Source organism: Notothenia coriiceps, unplaced genomic scaffold, assembly GCF_000735185.1.
Source record: "Notothenia coriiceps isolate Sejong01 unplaced genomic scaffold, NC01 NC01_scaffold00000339, whole genome shotgun sequence".
Lineage (NCBI taxonomy): Eukaryota > Metazoa > Chordata > Actinopteri > Perciformes > Nototheniidae > Notothenia > Notothenia coriiceps.
The window spans coordinates 12,943,330-12,960,712 of NW_011333040.1; the positions used below are offsets into that span (position 1 = coordinate 12,943,330).

General features: G+C 38.9%; 1 protein-coding gene across 1 annotated transcript; it reads right to left on the reverse strand.

The window, feature by feature from the left end:
* Positions 1-4,865: 4,865 nt before the first annotated feature.
* Positions 4,866-16,542, reverse strand: gpr142 (G protein-coupled receptor 142). Its single transcript, XM_010772169.1, has 3 exons — positions 16,474-16,542; positions 10,948-11,102; positions 4,866-8,955 (listed from the first exon to the last, which is right to left on the reverse strand). Exons 2-3 carry the CDS (start codon positions 11,084-11,086, stop codon positions 7,997-7,999), a joined length of 1,098 nt encoding a protein of 365 aa, XP_010770471.1. The 5' UTR covers positions 11,087-11,102; positions 16,474-16,542; the 3' UTR covers positions 4,866-7,996.
* Positions 16,543-17,383: the final 841 nt, after the last annotated feature.

Sequence of the window (17,383 nt, forward strand, 5' to 3'; positions counted from 1 at the left end):
CAGTCTCAGACTGCATTTCGTTGTCTCAGTACCTGTAATCTGTGCAATAACAATAAAGTTGAATCTAATCTTGAGCAGGAACAAATGCATTTACTTAGTACATATCTGACATTAACGATTAAACACATGTGTGCATTCTTTATAAATGCAAACCGAGTCAAGTCGACTCCGGAGTTGTCGGCAGGGCCGCCCCTCCCTACAGGCCAATCACGCAGGCTGCATGGGCCCCGCCCAGAGGGCCTCAGCTCTCCACGTTTTCCGCGCAGTTCAGCCGCGAGGATCCGCTGTCACCCCCCCCCCTGCGATCGGCTATTCTCGTCTACTTTCGAGGCGAGCCGCAACGCGTCTCAAACAAGCCTACTATCCGGTGAACATTGCGTGTGGACGGGAGCTTTTTTGCGATTGCGTTTGCGTTAATCGTATGCGTTTAGCCGTATGCGTCCTCGTGTGGCCAGGGCCCGGGACAAATGTAACATTTGTGATATTGGGCTATATAAATAAACATTGATTGATTGATTGATTGATTGATTGATTGAATCTAAATCCTACATGCTATAAATACACTTTGCTCCGCTCCAGGTATTGCTTCATTTCATTTTTTGTAAAAATCACAATAGAGGACATACATTAGGTGCACTATCAATGTTGCTATTATACATTTGTATTCTGTATTCCATTGTATCTGTTTTATAGAGTTTAAGTGGTTTACCAATTAAGAAATACAACAATAAATGATAACCTATTATTCTGCATTGACATATAAGTGCAGATAAATTAATATAGAAGCAAATGTTCCTAATATATATATAGGATCATGGAGGAGGCAATCATTAAAGGGTGGAATATATGTATTTTGTTCTTCTTGGTTAGCCTAAAAATAGTTTTCCTCATGTTTTAATTTCCACTTGTCAGAGAGAAGAGCAGTAAAATTGACCAGTGCATCAAAAAAGAAAGTATTCGATTAAAGAGTCTCACATTAAACATGATTGCAACAAACTGACACACAAAAACAAGCTGTCTCTGTCTCCAATGTTCTTCTACTTTCTCTGTTTCTATAAAATAATCATGTTTAGTTTGTTCTTCCTTTAGATCAGTGTCTTATTTTATTCATGGACAATGGTTCAGACTTTTGAAAGACAAGCTGTATCAGAGCCTGTGTTGGTGGATTTGAGGAGGACGAATCAACAGAATTGTTGCTATTCATCCTAGCTCACCTATATTTTTTTCATTATTTCCACAAAAGTACGAGAAAGACAGTCTTAAGTCCTGAAGTACTAAGATTTATCAGGTGATGGTTCCTCTCACATTGTCTTTAACTGTAAGCACTGATCGGTTCACAGTATAATGATTCATACCGTCACTACCATCGTTATTATCTTTATTTTTTAGCTTTTTGACAATATGTTAAGCAAAAGTTAGCCAGGTCATAGAGGAACAAATAATGATTGATTTAGATCCGATAGCACCGCCATGTGGCACTTTACGAACCATTTACAGCAGCTCTATTTTCCAGGATTCATAAGTTCAAGGTTCTTATTTATCCACTTTTCAGCCATTCGAATTATTTTTTATAGACTGCTCAGATTATAATAGAAATATTAATTAGGGATAATCCATTTTTTTTATTGATTTTGCCTCACAAAAAAAATAAAAGCATAAATAGTGATTTATAGTGTCTATTATATTTTACCTTTGTTTGATAGAAAATAGTTGGTTTGCTAAATCAAACCTTATGGTCGACAGTAAAACCCCATTTTGGGTACCCCTGAAATAGAATATGTCCATTTAATGGACATATTAAAGCTATTGAAACCATGGGGAGACATAGGTTTGAATGTTTCACTCCCACATTACTTTGAATATACGCATACCATAAGTGATACTGTCAAAGGGTGTGAAATAAGACACGTTTTTTTAACCTTAAAGCTAATTATGGATTCTGACTTGTTTCCACCATAAAGTCTGGATTATAAGGTATTATTTTCCTGAAATTGAGCTTTGAGTGCTGACAGTAGAAGTGAATATTTTGGTGCATATCATATGGGTTTTTAGTTAATGATTAAAAGAGCAGTCCACCCACAGTGAAGCTCCTCCTGCTCTTTATATACTCCTCCAGTTTGCTCTCACTCACACGTGTTGCTCAAGAGCTGATTATTCCTGCTTCATTTCCCCCAGCGAGGCCTCTGGCTGACCTCTGCAGAGTGGACCGCTTCTTGTTTGGACATTCATTCTCTCTCTTCAGCTCCTCCATAGTGCACAGGGCTTTTAGCTCTCCATTCTTTGTAATTAAGTCCTCCAACAACACGTTTTTATTCATCAGGCTCCTTGTGGTGGTCAGATTTGAGTTGTCTGTTTCCAGATATAGATCAGTGTCTGCTGTCACTGCAGTGTCCAAGTCTGACCTCCAGCACCTCCACCACATCTCATCCTTAAACCCATCCTAAGGTCTTTAAGGTAGATTTCGTATTGACCGATTCACCGTCTCCTTGAACCAAAACCCAAGAGACACATTAGAGAGGCAGGCAGTCCTTCATTCTGTAACTCTGCAAGGGCTAAATCATTCATCTCAGGCCTTCTCATTATCTGTTCATTTGTATTCACTTACATAAAGGTTATTAGCTTTTTCTCCAATCCTCATTAAGCAACTTGTATGGCTAGTTCCCAAATTCGCTCAGTATACAGATGATCATCTTCAAGGTGGCCAGCACCTTGACTGTAATTAAGGATCTTTAATACATTTTAAGCTGTATTTATATTCTTTTTTTTGTTCTATTTCCCTGAATCGTTTTTTAATGCATTTTGTCAACTGATTAGTATTTTGGGTTTTTCTAAGTATAGTCCCCCCCTGTCCAATTTTGTTATTATTAGTTTTTCCTTAAATGTATGGGAGAATCTACAGATTTGGTGTGCTTTTCTTCCTCATTGCTTTAGTTTTTTCTTCACATTTTCTAAGCCTCCCCTAGATTTTTGTTATGTGTTCCTTCTTTAATGAATAAAGGGGTGGTCCTTTGAATAAGGTGCATTGATCTCTTCTGACACATCTTTTCTTATTTTCTTCTTCTTATTATCTATATTTTTATGCAATGTGTGTGCAAATAAAAATAAAAATAAAAAATGTTGTAGAGTTATATCTCTACATAAATGTGCTTTAGGATGACTGATTTACGTCCACTCTCGGCTGTGAATTTGCAGGTGTACATTTTTGCCTTTTTCATATTTTAAAATCTACACAGGATAACAGACTCCCCTGATGTACAATCTGTCTGGGCGAGTATAAAATAAACTGGACCAATCCCATGTTAAACATTTATTCCCCCCCCCCCATATAAAACTCTTCTCAGTGCTTACAGACAGGATCATTCTACATTACGGTTACATGTGTGCCAAAAGAAATAATGTAAACAATGCACATGAAGCAGCAACATGCGGGAGAACAAGACTTTTAACCTTTATCACTGAAGCAGAGACAAAGGATGCTTTTCTGACTGTACATCAGGAAAACAGATGTTCCATTTTAAAAGCTAAACTTTAAACTTAAACAAACAGCAGTGCTTTCATTTTTTTGGAGGGGTCAGACATTATTCACATGAAATGTTCAGAACAGTTGCATTCACATACTGACAAAATATTGTACATTTCAATGGCAGTTATCAAACCTCATCTCATGGAGTAGTTATTTTTATCAAACCTGCTCAGAAATCTCATCACTCAGGCTCTGTTTTTACAGATTTAGTCGCTATATTTAGACAAAAGTACTTTTAATTGGGACAAACTCCTTTTTGGACTTTAACATTGAACATCCAAGAACATTAAACAAAAATACTTTTCAGAATACAGAGTGTTGCAGCTAGAAATTACATTTGAAAGAATTAGCTTAAGCCAGAATCTCCTTTGATAGATGAATATGATCAAATCGATCATTCTGTAAATGTACATAAGTAAAGATGACTGTGTAATCTGCTAATGTAGAGTAAACCCAAAAAAACATGAAATATGCATGTTTGAGCCACGACTTGTGTTTTCCATTTTCTGGAAAAAGCAACATCCGATAAATGTTTTAGTTTCAATTACATAAAGTGTGCGTTTTTCTATATATAGACGTTGCATCTGATAGTACACTTGTCACTCTCTGTGGTGCTCTGTCTTGTCGTGTTATGCCTCCTGACACCTGCTGAGCATCAGGCAGGCTGAATAGAAACAGTCAGGGGACAGAGGCAGTTGTTTGAACAGGCACAAAGGACAGGTGGCAAGCAGACAGGGGACGTGTGAGGTGGTCACCTGCTCTTTACGGAAAGACGCCACAGGCAAGGGATGTTTTGCTTTCATAACAGGTTCTCTTTGAGAATAGGGGAAAGAAAAACATAAATAATTAAAATGAGGGGTTTATTTTAGCAAGTTTCTCTTTTGTTGTCTGTAGATTTGATCTGTATTCGCTGTTAGCATTAGCCAAAATTTGAATTAGCCAAAGTTAGCATAAACCAAAGTTAGGATTAGATCATTCCTCATTTGCCTTCTTTTACATGACAAATTAAAAAATAGTTGTAAGAAATGTAGGTAATCAAGTAGGGAAGTATAATGGTGATAAATTCAGGTGCAAAATGTATGGAATTTTCCTAGAATATTTTTTTTTCTCAAATGGGGCAAATCATGTTCGCTCTAGTAGCACTAACATATATCAAACGTTCTAGTTGTATCTATCATTTGAAGATTTTTAGCTAGGGGTTTTGTTAAAGGCAGGGTAGGTAAGAATCATTGTAAGAATGGAGAAACCAGCTCGAGTGCGCTAGAATTTGAAAGTACACAACCGAAAGAAATCTGCCACTTCCTTATAGAGCCCCTCGTCCAACACACATGAACGTGCACATGACCAATGAGGGCACGAGATAAGTTTGTGCACAGATGGAAGGCTGACAGGCAGGTAGGCCATCCAATTATCAGCTGCGGGTCGGGGCAGATAATTGGTCTAGCTTTTTACAGCGCCACGGCTTCCACAGATTAAATATTTGAATATATTTATTCATTGCTATCGGGATGTTAAATTAAGTGTTTCTGAAGTGAACTACCTACCCTACTTTTAAGTATCTACTAATATTCTTCCATTAAACTTTATTAATGAACATTTTCTGATTTTTGTTCTGGAAATGTATGCTAATTAACACATATTAGAGTATTCCTTGTTCGCATATTTAAACATAATATTTACCCTATTATAATTTCATCTGCTCCCTGACAGCTCAGTAGATTCTGCAGCTCCATTAAACTTTAATCAAAGCCTGCTCTCACATCTTAGCATCATATTACCGTCCTAACTGTTTATTCTGACCCCCCCATTGTCTTAACCAGTGTAAGGTCGCCGTCACTACACGCTCTCTCACACCCCCCTCTGCTGTTGTCAGGCAGCAGGAAACATCTTCAAAGAAACCGTCTGCATCTACATCTGCGTACGGACTCTCAGAACTCAGTGTGGGACGACGGAGGGGCGACATGAGAGACTGACGCAGGGACCCTCAGAGGAACGGACACTGTGTCTCTCACCGTTACAGTAAACACAATGAGGACTGTAAAGGAATCGGAGCACGCAGATGGCTTACATCTGAAACTTTAAACCTGAATGGGTGGTCAGGGGAGATATATACTTTACAGGAGACTGCATTGTTGAGTGAAGCATTAAAACATGTATGGGATGATTCAGAAAGATTTCAATGAAGCTTTGAAGTTCTTTGAAACCAATGATTGCAAATATGTTGAACATTAAAGTATTTTTAACCACTTAAGCTACAAATAAGCTAGCGGATAAACAGCCATACTATTTTTCACATAATAAAGTTGTAACATGTTAACAACATATTTTGAATGGAGCAACATCAGCATTCACAGTATATACTGAGTTTGTGTCCACCTCGTCAATCTTAACCATCTTCCTTTTGGCTCTGATTTGGTCTCCACCAACTTCTGATCAAAGTATGCGGCTGTTTAGCAGTTTAATACTTCACTTTTTTTTAACCAGCTAGTCTCTAACTGTGTTTGGTGCTGAGCAGGTAAAGTACAGTGCATGGGCCATGAGACCAACATTAAGCTTAAAGAGGCTAAAGGCTACCAAAGGTTGCAGAGATTGTGATCATTTGCTGTTGAGGTTTAGAACTTTCGAACTCTGAGAGTTTCAAACCATTTTAAACATTGAAAAATCTGTAGTCTTTTTCAAGCTAACAGTATGTCTTGTTTGGACGACTGACAATAGTTATATCTATCTGTAAATCTTGTGGTTGTCTGCTAGAAGCTATCATAAATGTAACACCTTTTTGCAATGCACTTAGTTGTTCCCTACAATATGTTTTAACCGGATGAAGGATCTTAGTCATTGGATGTCTGGATCTTAAGTTCTCAGAGAAACGAGCTGAGCAAACATTAGTGTCAACTCAGCTCTCAGACCCCTGGGACGTTCTTTCCTGCAGAGCAGAGCTGGGGAAACACTGATTTTTGACATGAAACTGCTTTACTCAACATGTTTACCGGGTGTAATCACAGGCAGGAATAAACCTTCTGAACACCGAAGGCAATATTTGTAAGAGAATAAACCCATGGTCCCACACTACTTCCCAATACAGCAAACACTTTTGTTAATGTTTTGATTGAGATATCCCAAGTAGGGATATACTATAAAGTTCAGTTTAAGGCAATCCTTAAATTGACAGATACCAACACAAATAATAATTTACAACAGCTGGAATCCACAGTATGTAAATTGTCTATTTTATATAGTAATTATGGTCAGTTCGTGGTTTGATCTAGCCCTACATTTAGTGGCATTTATCTGACTTTAGAAAAAACGCTTAACATGAGATACCATTAGAAACCCAGTTGTTAACAGAACAAGTTACCGCTCCATGAAAAATCCAAGTAAAAGTGTGCTTGATTAAAAATATATACATACAGTTAGTTTGTCCACAACCTAAAAATCACATATGCAAAGTAGCTGTTAGAAGCTTAAGTGCAGATCTCTTATATTTTTACAACACTGATACAATAATCAAACATCATCAAAATGATGATGATGTTGCATACAAATTCCTGTTGAAGCCAATGGAAATGTACAAGCTGACGTCGTTGTGAGTGAGCAAGTACTGTACATGCATGACTGTGTGTGTACCTTCTTGTGAGCGCATGTGTGTGTTTGTGCAGACCATCAGGCTAATCTGTAGTTTGTTTAGCCAGAGCTGAGGCAATGTTGGGGATGTAGCGGAGGGGCTGTTTGAAGAGCAGGGTCTTCACTCCTGCCGCCTAAACAGCAAGCTTTAATTTAAGGCTCCATCCAGTTGCATTTCATGAAAAATAAACAGACCCCTTAGCAGCTGGGGTTTTTGTGCCTGGGAGCGCACCGCAGAGTGCTATTTCTTTGCTCGATTGGCAATGTTCAGCAGGGCGGATTGTCTTTTGGACATTTAGCATCTTTACACAACTGCAGAAATAGCAGCCAGTTAAAAACTCTTATTTCTCCCTGTTGGCTGCTTCCAGAGTGGATATTGTAGAAGGGCAATTAAAGTAGATTAAAACCAACGACTTGACATGATAAATGTGGGGTAGAATGGATTACAATTATTGTAGCAGCATGCAAATAATCACTTTCCCCCTTCCATTTTTCTTTGCTGTGTCCTTATCATGGATCCAGCTATTGAATTAACCCCAAGGAAAACAAGTCGTAATTCTTTTCAGCATTATTGTAACAATATCAAAAATCACATTACTACACTGTATGGAAAATAATACCAAAAAACAAAACAAATAAGCTGTCATCTTATCTGATTTACGTGGACAAACAACAGCCTGTGACAAAAACATACTTCTTTTGAGCTCATTTTAGGCCCTTTGAGAAAGCTCCGGGGCTGACTGGCAGCTGTCCACGGTCCTAGCTGGAATGCAGTGTACGTCTCTGGGGTCAGAAGTGCTCGGGGACCGTGGGATGATGGGTGTTTTGGATTAAGAGAAGGGGGCATGGGGGTCATGAGGGCTTTCTGGCTCTGTGAGGTGACAAGGGGGTGAAGTCCCGCTGTGACCGCTTGTTGTTCCCACTGTACAGAGATGAGATGGAGGCATTGGTGGGGGCCAGCGGGTGAGGCAGAGCCCTCCGAGGATAAAGTGGGCCCCCCCTGAGCAGCAAGACATCCCGCACTGCTCCCCGGAAAGGCTTACTGACGAAGCAGTAGAGGAAGAAGTTGACAGCTGTGTTGAGCATGGCCAGCATGTTGGACAGGTCGTAGGCCAGGTGGACGCGCCAGTCTCGGTGAACTGAGGACACGTACAGATGGTAGATGACCACTACTGTCCTGGGGGCCCACAGCACAGAGAACACAGATGTGATGGCCAGCAGCATGGCAGTAGTTTTTCCAAGTAGCCGCGGAGACGCAATCTTTGACCCGCCCTCCTCCTGGCATGGCTGCTGCCTTTGCCTCACCCTCAGCTTGTGGATTATCAAAGAGTTCAGCAACAAGAAGATGCTGCAGGGCAGGAAGTAGATTATAGTTACATGCGTCCATATGAGGACGGTGTCCAGGGCTGTGGGGGGGTTGCTATTCCTCCACATGTCCGACCACCAGAAAAAGGGCACACCCGATACGAGGGATAACCCGAGGACCACCCCAATGATCTTCCTGGCCCGGGCCGGGTAGCTGATCTGGCGGTGGAGGAGGGGGTGGCACAGCGCCACATACCGGTCCACGGTAAGGGGCACGGTGGACCAGATGGAGGCGTGGTTTGCAGCAAACTCTGCAGCGCTGACAGAGTGCAGCAGAAGTATGGGGACGTCTCGGTGAAAAACTGCCGTCTCAAGCAGGAAGCCCACAAAGATGATGAAGAGTTGGGAGAGAATGTCTGAAGCAGTCACGGCCAAAAGGTAGTAGTACAGAGCTTTCTTAGTGCGGGATGCTAGCCTGGATAAAGCCACGGCTGTGAGGATGTTGACTGAAAAAAACAGAGACATAATGGAAAAGTTGTAGGAAATTAGTTGTATAAAAAGAAAATATAATGCCATTTACCGCCACTCTGCTAAACTACGCTAAGATGTTAAATGGCTCATATTTATATTTTCAACTCCTGGAAACGTATTTAATGTAGCCAAGGTTAGCTGTGGCTACTAGCATGCTAGCTAAAGCTGTAGTTTGGCTTGTTTTTAGCTCTGTTTGGAAGTTAATGCAAATTTCACAAAACAGGAAACACTAATAAGTGTAGCCAAGGTTAGTTTTGGCAAGTAGCACGCAACCGTAAGTTGTTAAACTGCAGTTTGGCTTTTTTTTAACTCTCTTTAGAAGTTATCTCAAATTTTGCAAAACAGGAAACAGAATAAATGTAGCCAAGATTAGCTGTGGCTAGGAGCATGCTAGTTTAAAGATGTGAGAACTGCAGTTTGGCTTGTTTAGCTCTGTTTAGAAGTTTTTGCAAATTTCACGACTTCTTTCACAAAAATTATATATCTATATAACTCAATTTCTTTCATGGTGCAAAACATATGAAATTATGCGGCATATCAGTTTAATGTTAATGCTGCATTTGTAGGGAAAACATGCATTCATAGCAGTACTGTTGCCACACAGTATCTTTTTTACACAGCATCTGCAATCTGTTTTTCAAATCTTGTCAGCGGGATATTTTCGCTGTAGCATCTGTAAAATCACCCGTCTTTTAAGACCCCTTCCGGCATACAGCTGTTGACTCTTGCCCTTTGGCCTTTCTATTTATTTTCCTTTGGGAACAATTAAGTGACGCATCCAAATGCTCTGGTGACATGTAGGCTTGTTTTGATAACCACTTGGTCTAAATCTCTGCTGGATCAATACCAAATCACCATCATCGACTTGTGCATGAAGCACAGTAATGAGAAAAATGCTGAGGTGAACGCTGTCCATCAATGTGACATTTATTTCCACTTAAATCAGGTGATACATTTTGAAACAGATACATTCCAAGGACACTTGGCCGGAGCGACAGACGACTGGATAAATACTCATACTGTAGACTCAAACACACTGATTGCAAGATAATTAAAAAAATTTAACCTGTGAAAAGAACCATTCATGCTTGGTCATGTGCCACAAAAGTGTGACTGGTCCATTAGAGCTCTGTAATGTACCTCTAACTCACTTGTGTATTGATTTATTCTGTCCTCTGCAGTTCCCACTGTTATAAATAGATATCAATGCAGCAATTTGAACTGTACTGTAATTGTGATTCACTGCAAATGCAACATTAACAATCGTGTCGTACATCAATTAATATTCGGACTCAAATGTACATTTACCTAAATTACAAAATAAGATATTTGACGTAAAAGACATGTTTTCTGGTAGGAGATATAGCTGGAGTTCATGGACTAATATTACAGCAGTGGTAGCAGACGTCCTTGCCTTTGAAGACTCAAAACCATGGCGTATTAAACCCCAAGGTATAAGAAAAAATGAATTTTATTTAAAGGTCACCTATGATGCAAAATCCACTTTTTCATGTCTTTTATACAGAAATATGTGTCCCCTGTGTAAAGAGATTCTGAAAGTTTCAGGAACAAATATTTGCTCTCTTTTTGTCCTGATCTGTCAAAAACTGTGTGTTGGGTTGTGTAATTTTAGCCAATAACCAACCAAGGTAACACCCACCCACCTTATCACCTGAATTTCCTCCTTTTTTAACCAATCATCTCGCAGAAGGGTGAGGGAAGTGGCACCTCATTTTCATCTAAAGTAACAGACACAGAATCAGCCCTTTTGAAACAGGGCTGAAACAGAGGGTCTTATGGGATTCTGCAATTAATTATCTGTTTGGTTTTTGGAACCAAACACTTCAGAGACATGGTTTGTATACTGTATATCTGAGACGTATAATATATTGATGAAAAACAGTATAATGAGGGACCTTTAATTTGGGTGAACAAACAATGCAAACATTTCTCACTATAAGACATACCTGGCACTCCCACACAAAGCAGGATACTGTAGTAGATGACAGGGATGAAGCCCAGGACACATTTGGACTTCTGCAGCTCCTCAGGTTTCAGGCCCAGCTCCTGTTGGCTGGACGCTGTCACATTGGGCCAGTCGATCATGACCTTGGTGCTTCCCCTGGGAAATAAGTAGAGACAGAGACTCAGAGTTAGTGTTTTCATTAGGAAAGCAGGAAACAAGGGAAAGCTGACGAATAATTGTGATCTTCTATAGTTTTCCTATTCTCAATAAATCCCATGATAACCTAAACTACCTATGAAATGTTTATTTTTTTTTCAATCCCATATACACCTGCTGCTTTCACCAATACTAACTAAAGCATTAATTGTGGAAAATTCCGCCGCTGAAAATAGTCCCAAATACTGTTGACATATACACTTTTTCTCATCCTGTTTGTTTGATAAAAACACAACTGTTTTAGTAAATTACTGAGCCTTTATCTAAAGTGAAACAATAATACTGTACTGTATGTGATATTTGTGTTTAAAAAAAATGTTCATCTGAAGTTAGCACAAATGGGTTTGTCAGAAGGAAAAGAAAGACACAATTGCTTTGTAATACTAAAATGGATTTGAATTAGGATTTGGGTAGAGCAAATACAGATTTTGAAGCTTGAAAATAGAATATTTTGAGTTCAAAGGAAATATATTTTTATTTCAAATGCTTTCATGCCTTAGAAATCAAGTCTCAACAAAAGACAGAATAGGATATTTTCATCTGAAATATTTCTAATGATCTTATGATTTTCTTTTATGACTAAACGGTTCATATTTGTGTCCAAATCAAAAAAATAAGAAGAAACTTCAGTTTCACAGAGCCTCTTGTTGTCCTCACTTTTAGATTTTTCCTCTAAACCCCAAATAATATGTTTTGTGTATAACATTAAGATAATTATCATTCTCATTTGAGAAGCTGCAACCAATAAATGGTTTAACATTTGTGCTTGAAAAATTATCCAAACAATTAATTGATTATCAAAATAATTGATGATGAATTATTTGTTGAGGGATTAATTTATGGGACTGCAAGTTAGAGCTGCAACAATATTGTTGCAGCTCTAACTTGCAGTCCCATAAATCAAGGGAAATAAAGTAGCTAAAAATACACTAAAATACACCTTGTCTTTAGATAAAGTTTCATTTACGTAAATACAATTCAATATCAATTCATCATTGACAATAGGTCAGACTTGTATAGAAAACTATCACTCTATAGACAACCTTGTATATACTGTGTGAAATATTTAATTCAATTTAATGAATAGGGCCTAACCATAACAGAAGCTGGTTTTTAATCTTCATAATACTATTTACAGAAACCCAATAATATCAAGTGTCAAACCTTTGCAGATGATGACCTGCTTTTTATTTCTGCATCTTGCATTTTACTACAACTGGCGTGATTCATGTTTGCTTTACGGAGCTGTTGCTGTTTTTCTGACACAAACTGTGGAAAACAAAAAGTGGGTATATTTGGACTCAGTCAATTAAACTGCAGGTGCACAACAGCAGATGTGCTGACAGCGATGACCCTGTCCCCCTCCATCCTTCCACGAGTCATTATCGTCCCGTCTCCCTGTCTAACCTTTTCACCCGCTAGCCATCCATCCTGTTTTTCTCTGTCTGTCTCTCCTCTGCCTACTCTCCTAATTTACTTCACTCATCCATGAAGCTGTATTTGGACTGTGTTATCTCTTAAGCTTTCACTGGCAAACCATTTGTGGATGCTTAACCAACGTCAACATCATCGCGGAGCCATGAAACACCCAATAGGTGAAGCTGACCTCATTATGTGAGCGGGGCAATCACTACTTCTAACAGTTGGTCATATTTAATCACCATGATAGTAAAGGCTATTTGTGCAAAATCCCTGCATGTGATTATATGACCGGAGCATTTTACGACTTTTAGCTGGAATGTGATCATAAAATTGAAAAAATATCCTAGTGTTTGGTTGATTTCATTTCACAATAAAATAGCAGGAAGTCATGTAGTGAAAGCAATCAGTTCAACAGAAATGGCAAAATTAAGTAGCCTATGCTGTTTTGTTGAAATGAAAAAGGTCTGTGTAATCCAAACTGTCGCAGGATTATTTTTTTTAAGTATACTCAGGCCATTAGTTAGCGAACAGCCACCTGAAAATGGTTAATGATATATGTTTGTGAATGATGGGGAAGTGAGATCAGGAAGAATGATGCATTGTTGTCTTCACATGTTAGAGTTGGCCTACAGGAGTGGGAGATTTGTCACAATCACATCTCATCTAACAACTGATAAATCTGGCTCCTTGATTGACGTCACCAGACAAAGGCACATGAAGGTCTTAGCTGTTCTATCTCAAATGTGTGAAATGCAGTCTTGTTTGTTCCATTTTTTTAAATAATGCTAATGTTAACCGTGGAATTTAATTGTGTAAAAAAACTGGATAAAAATGGGAATGTTATGGAAATTATTTGACAGGATGTTTCACTTTAGACATATGTCATGGAATTGCAGGTGTACAAAAATCTATATTTCTAAGCAATTTAGGAACTTCTTTTACTTGTTGGATGAAAAGGTCAGTTTGACAGATCATTCTTAACCTCTTTTTTTTTTTTTTTAACCCTAGTCACAGTTATCTACATTAAAAGTCAGAGTGTTTCCTTCAGCACAAAGTATTAGAATAAGTCCATCAAAAGTACACTTCTTCAGAATTTGCAAAAAGATGTAAGCCTAGATTTTGCAGCATCTGTTTCCAAATTGTTATTATTGTGCTTGTTGCTGCCTTGTGTACCTTAAGACGTTCTCCTATTTCACTCTTGGTTACGTAACAACATCACATGTGCTGAGATACGATATCCTATTCAGTATAGGAGTGCTATTCCCTTAGGAGGTTCAGAGCAGACATACAATGTTTGACCTTAGAGACGTACTTATGTGGCAGCTTGAAAAAAGTAGTAAAACTAGTGAAAGTAGTCTTGGTCAGTGGTTTAAAGTGTCAGAAAAGAGTAAAAGAAAATAATTCAGTTTCCTAAAGTCATAGTAAAATGTTCCTTTTTTATGTTCTAGCATGTTAGCATTATTAGCTGCTAAATCGCTACTGCATGGAGTAAATAAGCAGTTGTGTAAGGATTAAATAGGAAATCATTCTAAAAGCCTCGCCTGAGTAAACTAAAATGACCTTCTAACACAAATGCTGCTTAGATTTATTTAAAAAAATGGGGGAAATGGCTAGCAGACCAGAAAGGGAGTATAGCGCTGCCTCTTTCAGAAACAGGACATGCTTCTTCACAGGCCTCATCTCTGGACCAGGGGTAAGAAAGATGATCATTATAAATGAGAAGGTTGTGAAGTTGCCAGCAAAAACACAGCAGAAGGGAGCACTAATTACACTGAACAATCAATATTCCTGCAGCCACTTCTATAATACCGGCAGAGATCCTCCTTAATCCTGAAAGTGCAAATGAAATCTTGAAGCTGGGAGAGTTATCTGTCTCCTCTATTTACTCTTCATCACACTTTATTCTCGGGGAAGTTTCCTGCGTCTAATCGTCATTTTCAGTCCCCTGGGTGCTACAGATTTTAAGTCGGAAAGGAGCATCAGGTGTTTAATTAAATCCACTAAAGTCTTCTTTCTCAAGGGAAGTTAGGGGTCTTGACATGGCAATCGTATCGTACTGCTCCAGCCAAGTGTCAACAGGCGGAATCCTCTGGAGACTCCCTCCTAAAAGAACATACAGTAAGTTGACTCTAAAAGGATAGTTTGGATTTTTTTTGATTGGGTTGTAAGAGGAAATTATCCATATTCAGTTTATTACCAACAGTACTTGCAGAATACAGGAGTTGCTGTTCTACTGTTGACTAGACTGTTTGCAGTTTTTATGTGTTATGCGTGACTTTGGTAATCCTGCACTAACCAAATTTGAACAAAAACATACACCTACTTAGGGATGTAATCAACACTGACATTGATTTATTTTAGGTTGCTCACATATGTTTTGCCACTGCCCATTTGCTCAGCAGCATTGCTTGGCTGATTGAATCGTATTATGGATTATCCCAAGGAAAACTAGCAAAAATGACAACACTTAACAAAATGTTTTCCCAATTGTTACAGTACCAAGAAAACACAACCAAGCTCTAGACAACCAACATGAAAACAACTAAAAACAATCTATAAATTCCAAGAAAAATACAATTTACTCCTATAAAAAAACAAGGCAGCTAAAATAATAAAAATATCATTGGACATTTTACTATAAAACTGTTACCCTGGTCCAAAAACAAAACCCTAACCTAATTTCTTTAGACAATCTTTTTTAATGAAAAACTCAAAACTACATAACATGCTTCTGACTAAAATGTTTACTGGAGGCAGTTAAGAAAACACACACTGGTCCTTGTCCTGGTATTGTACTTAGGTTTTTACCATTGTTATGTGAGAAGCTAAAAAGTACTGAGGAGCATAGTGATAATATTTTTCATATGATGCCACTTCTGTTGTTCTACTCTGAGCTGTCCTGGCAGCAGTCCTACCTTCTTCAACACGTCACAATTAGTTTGAATGGGTTGCTCAAATATCAAATAATATTATTTTGCTTATCTTCAATGTGGTAACTCCACATTGAAGTTCCAACCTCCATCTACTGTGGGCAATACACTGACAAAGGATAAGTCCTCATACAAAAAATGAGAACTGTCCCTTTAACCAGGACAGCTGATCCACCGCTCTGCAGATCAGAGGCCTAGGCATGTTTCTGATTAAGATTCTTCCCAGGGTTTAGACGCAGCCGGAGGCTATGGGACGGGGCTCTGCAGGGGGTTCAGTGCCCAGGAAGCTGGACTGAACTTTATCTATGCTCCACTGAGTCCTCTTAATAATTCATCAAGGGACCGTGCACCTGAAACAACAGCGCTGGGGAGATAAAGGGTGCTGCAAGCGTGGCCATACAGCAAACATATGGGAACAAGGAGGGATGCATTCTTGTTGTTTACCAAGAAAGTAGAAGTTACTTTTGTTTTTATTTTGGAAGTTGGAGTACAGGTTTTTGATGTATCTTAATGTAGCAACTTCAAATAAATGTCTTCATCATGATGCTGTTAAAAGTTCATCCATAAGGCCAAGATCCTCGTTAGGAAGACATAATCCAGAAGTGCATTTGGCAGAAATTACAGGCTAATATGATGACAAATGTGACTTTCACTGGGTGTCATATAACAAGAAAACACTTGAGATAACTAAATGTTCTCAATATAGAAGACAGAGTTCAAGGCAATGTCCATTATTAAACAATTGAAAGTGAGTGTGTCCAGACACCCTGATTCCCTAAATAACTTTATAACAAGACTGTACCTTGCACCATTCTTGAAGTAAATGATGTTTAACAGCGCTGATTGCACAAGAAACAGAAACATGTCATCTTTTACAACAGAGTAGATCAGACATGTGTGCATAAACAGTGAATATAAATAGTTGATTTGGCTTTGTATGGTCACTCTCACAGTCTTACCTTCACATCCAGTTCTCTCAGCGACTTTCCACCTGGTTTACAGCCCGAGCGGTCCTCTGCTCTGTCCTTCCCCCCGATGCTGCTACAGAGTCCCCGAAATCGCTGCTGGACACCCGCTGAGGAGACTTGGAGGAGGACAGAGAAGGGGAGGAGGAGGAGGAGGAGGAGGAGGAGGAGGAGGAGAAGTGGAGTCCAAGCAGCTGGTTCATTACTGCAACGAGTGAGCGGAGGGAGAGGGGAGAAAGGAGGTAGAGGGGAGTGACACTGTGGAGAGGGCGAGAAGCGAGAGAGAGGGAGGGGCTGATCTGTGGAGGTGAGTGACTTGAGGAAGAAAATGAAAAAGAGGAGAGTACCAAGAGGAGACAGGAAATACTGATGGAAAACAATATAAAGTCAGATAAGGGTTGCAAAATGTCGGGCTGTGTTCCAATACATATTCTGGAAAAGAGTCAAAATACATAAACACAAAGCTGTCAGAATGCAGATCAATGTTTCCAAATTCCATACTATGTATTCACTTTAACTATGTACTAAGTACTAAATGTCAAATTGTAGCATTTGTATTCCACTTAGAATACAATATATCCATGCACCTTACTGAATTGTAGCAAGAAGTATTAATATAACTTCACCCAAACTCACTGTAAGTAACAGTTGACCTCAGTAACAGATGTACACATTTTTCTTCTACTTTTTTGGTGATAGACTTACTCTTTTTATATGCGTGGGCCAAAACTCAGCCGAAGTCCCTCCCCTTCCGGCGGAACTCCATGGGACTTTATTTCGGAAAAATTATGTATTGAAGTCAATGGCGAGAGAAAAGTTATCTTTCAATCCCGTTTGAATTGTGCCATGAGTTACACATATGATGTTTGTCAATTTAAAAGATAATTTAGCAAGTCAAGAAAAA

Excerpts from the sequence above, each read along its gene's own strand:
- gpr142 (XM_010772169.1), bottom strand. The coding sequence starts at position 11,086 with ATGATCGACTGGCCCAATGTGACAGCGTCCAGCCAACAGGAGCTGGGC. Across the intron at positions 8,956-10,947 it reads GCTTTGTGTGGGAGTGCCAG|TCAACATCCTCACAGCCGTG; the intron begins GTATGTCTTATA and ends TGTTTTTTTCAG.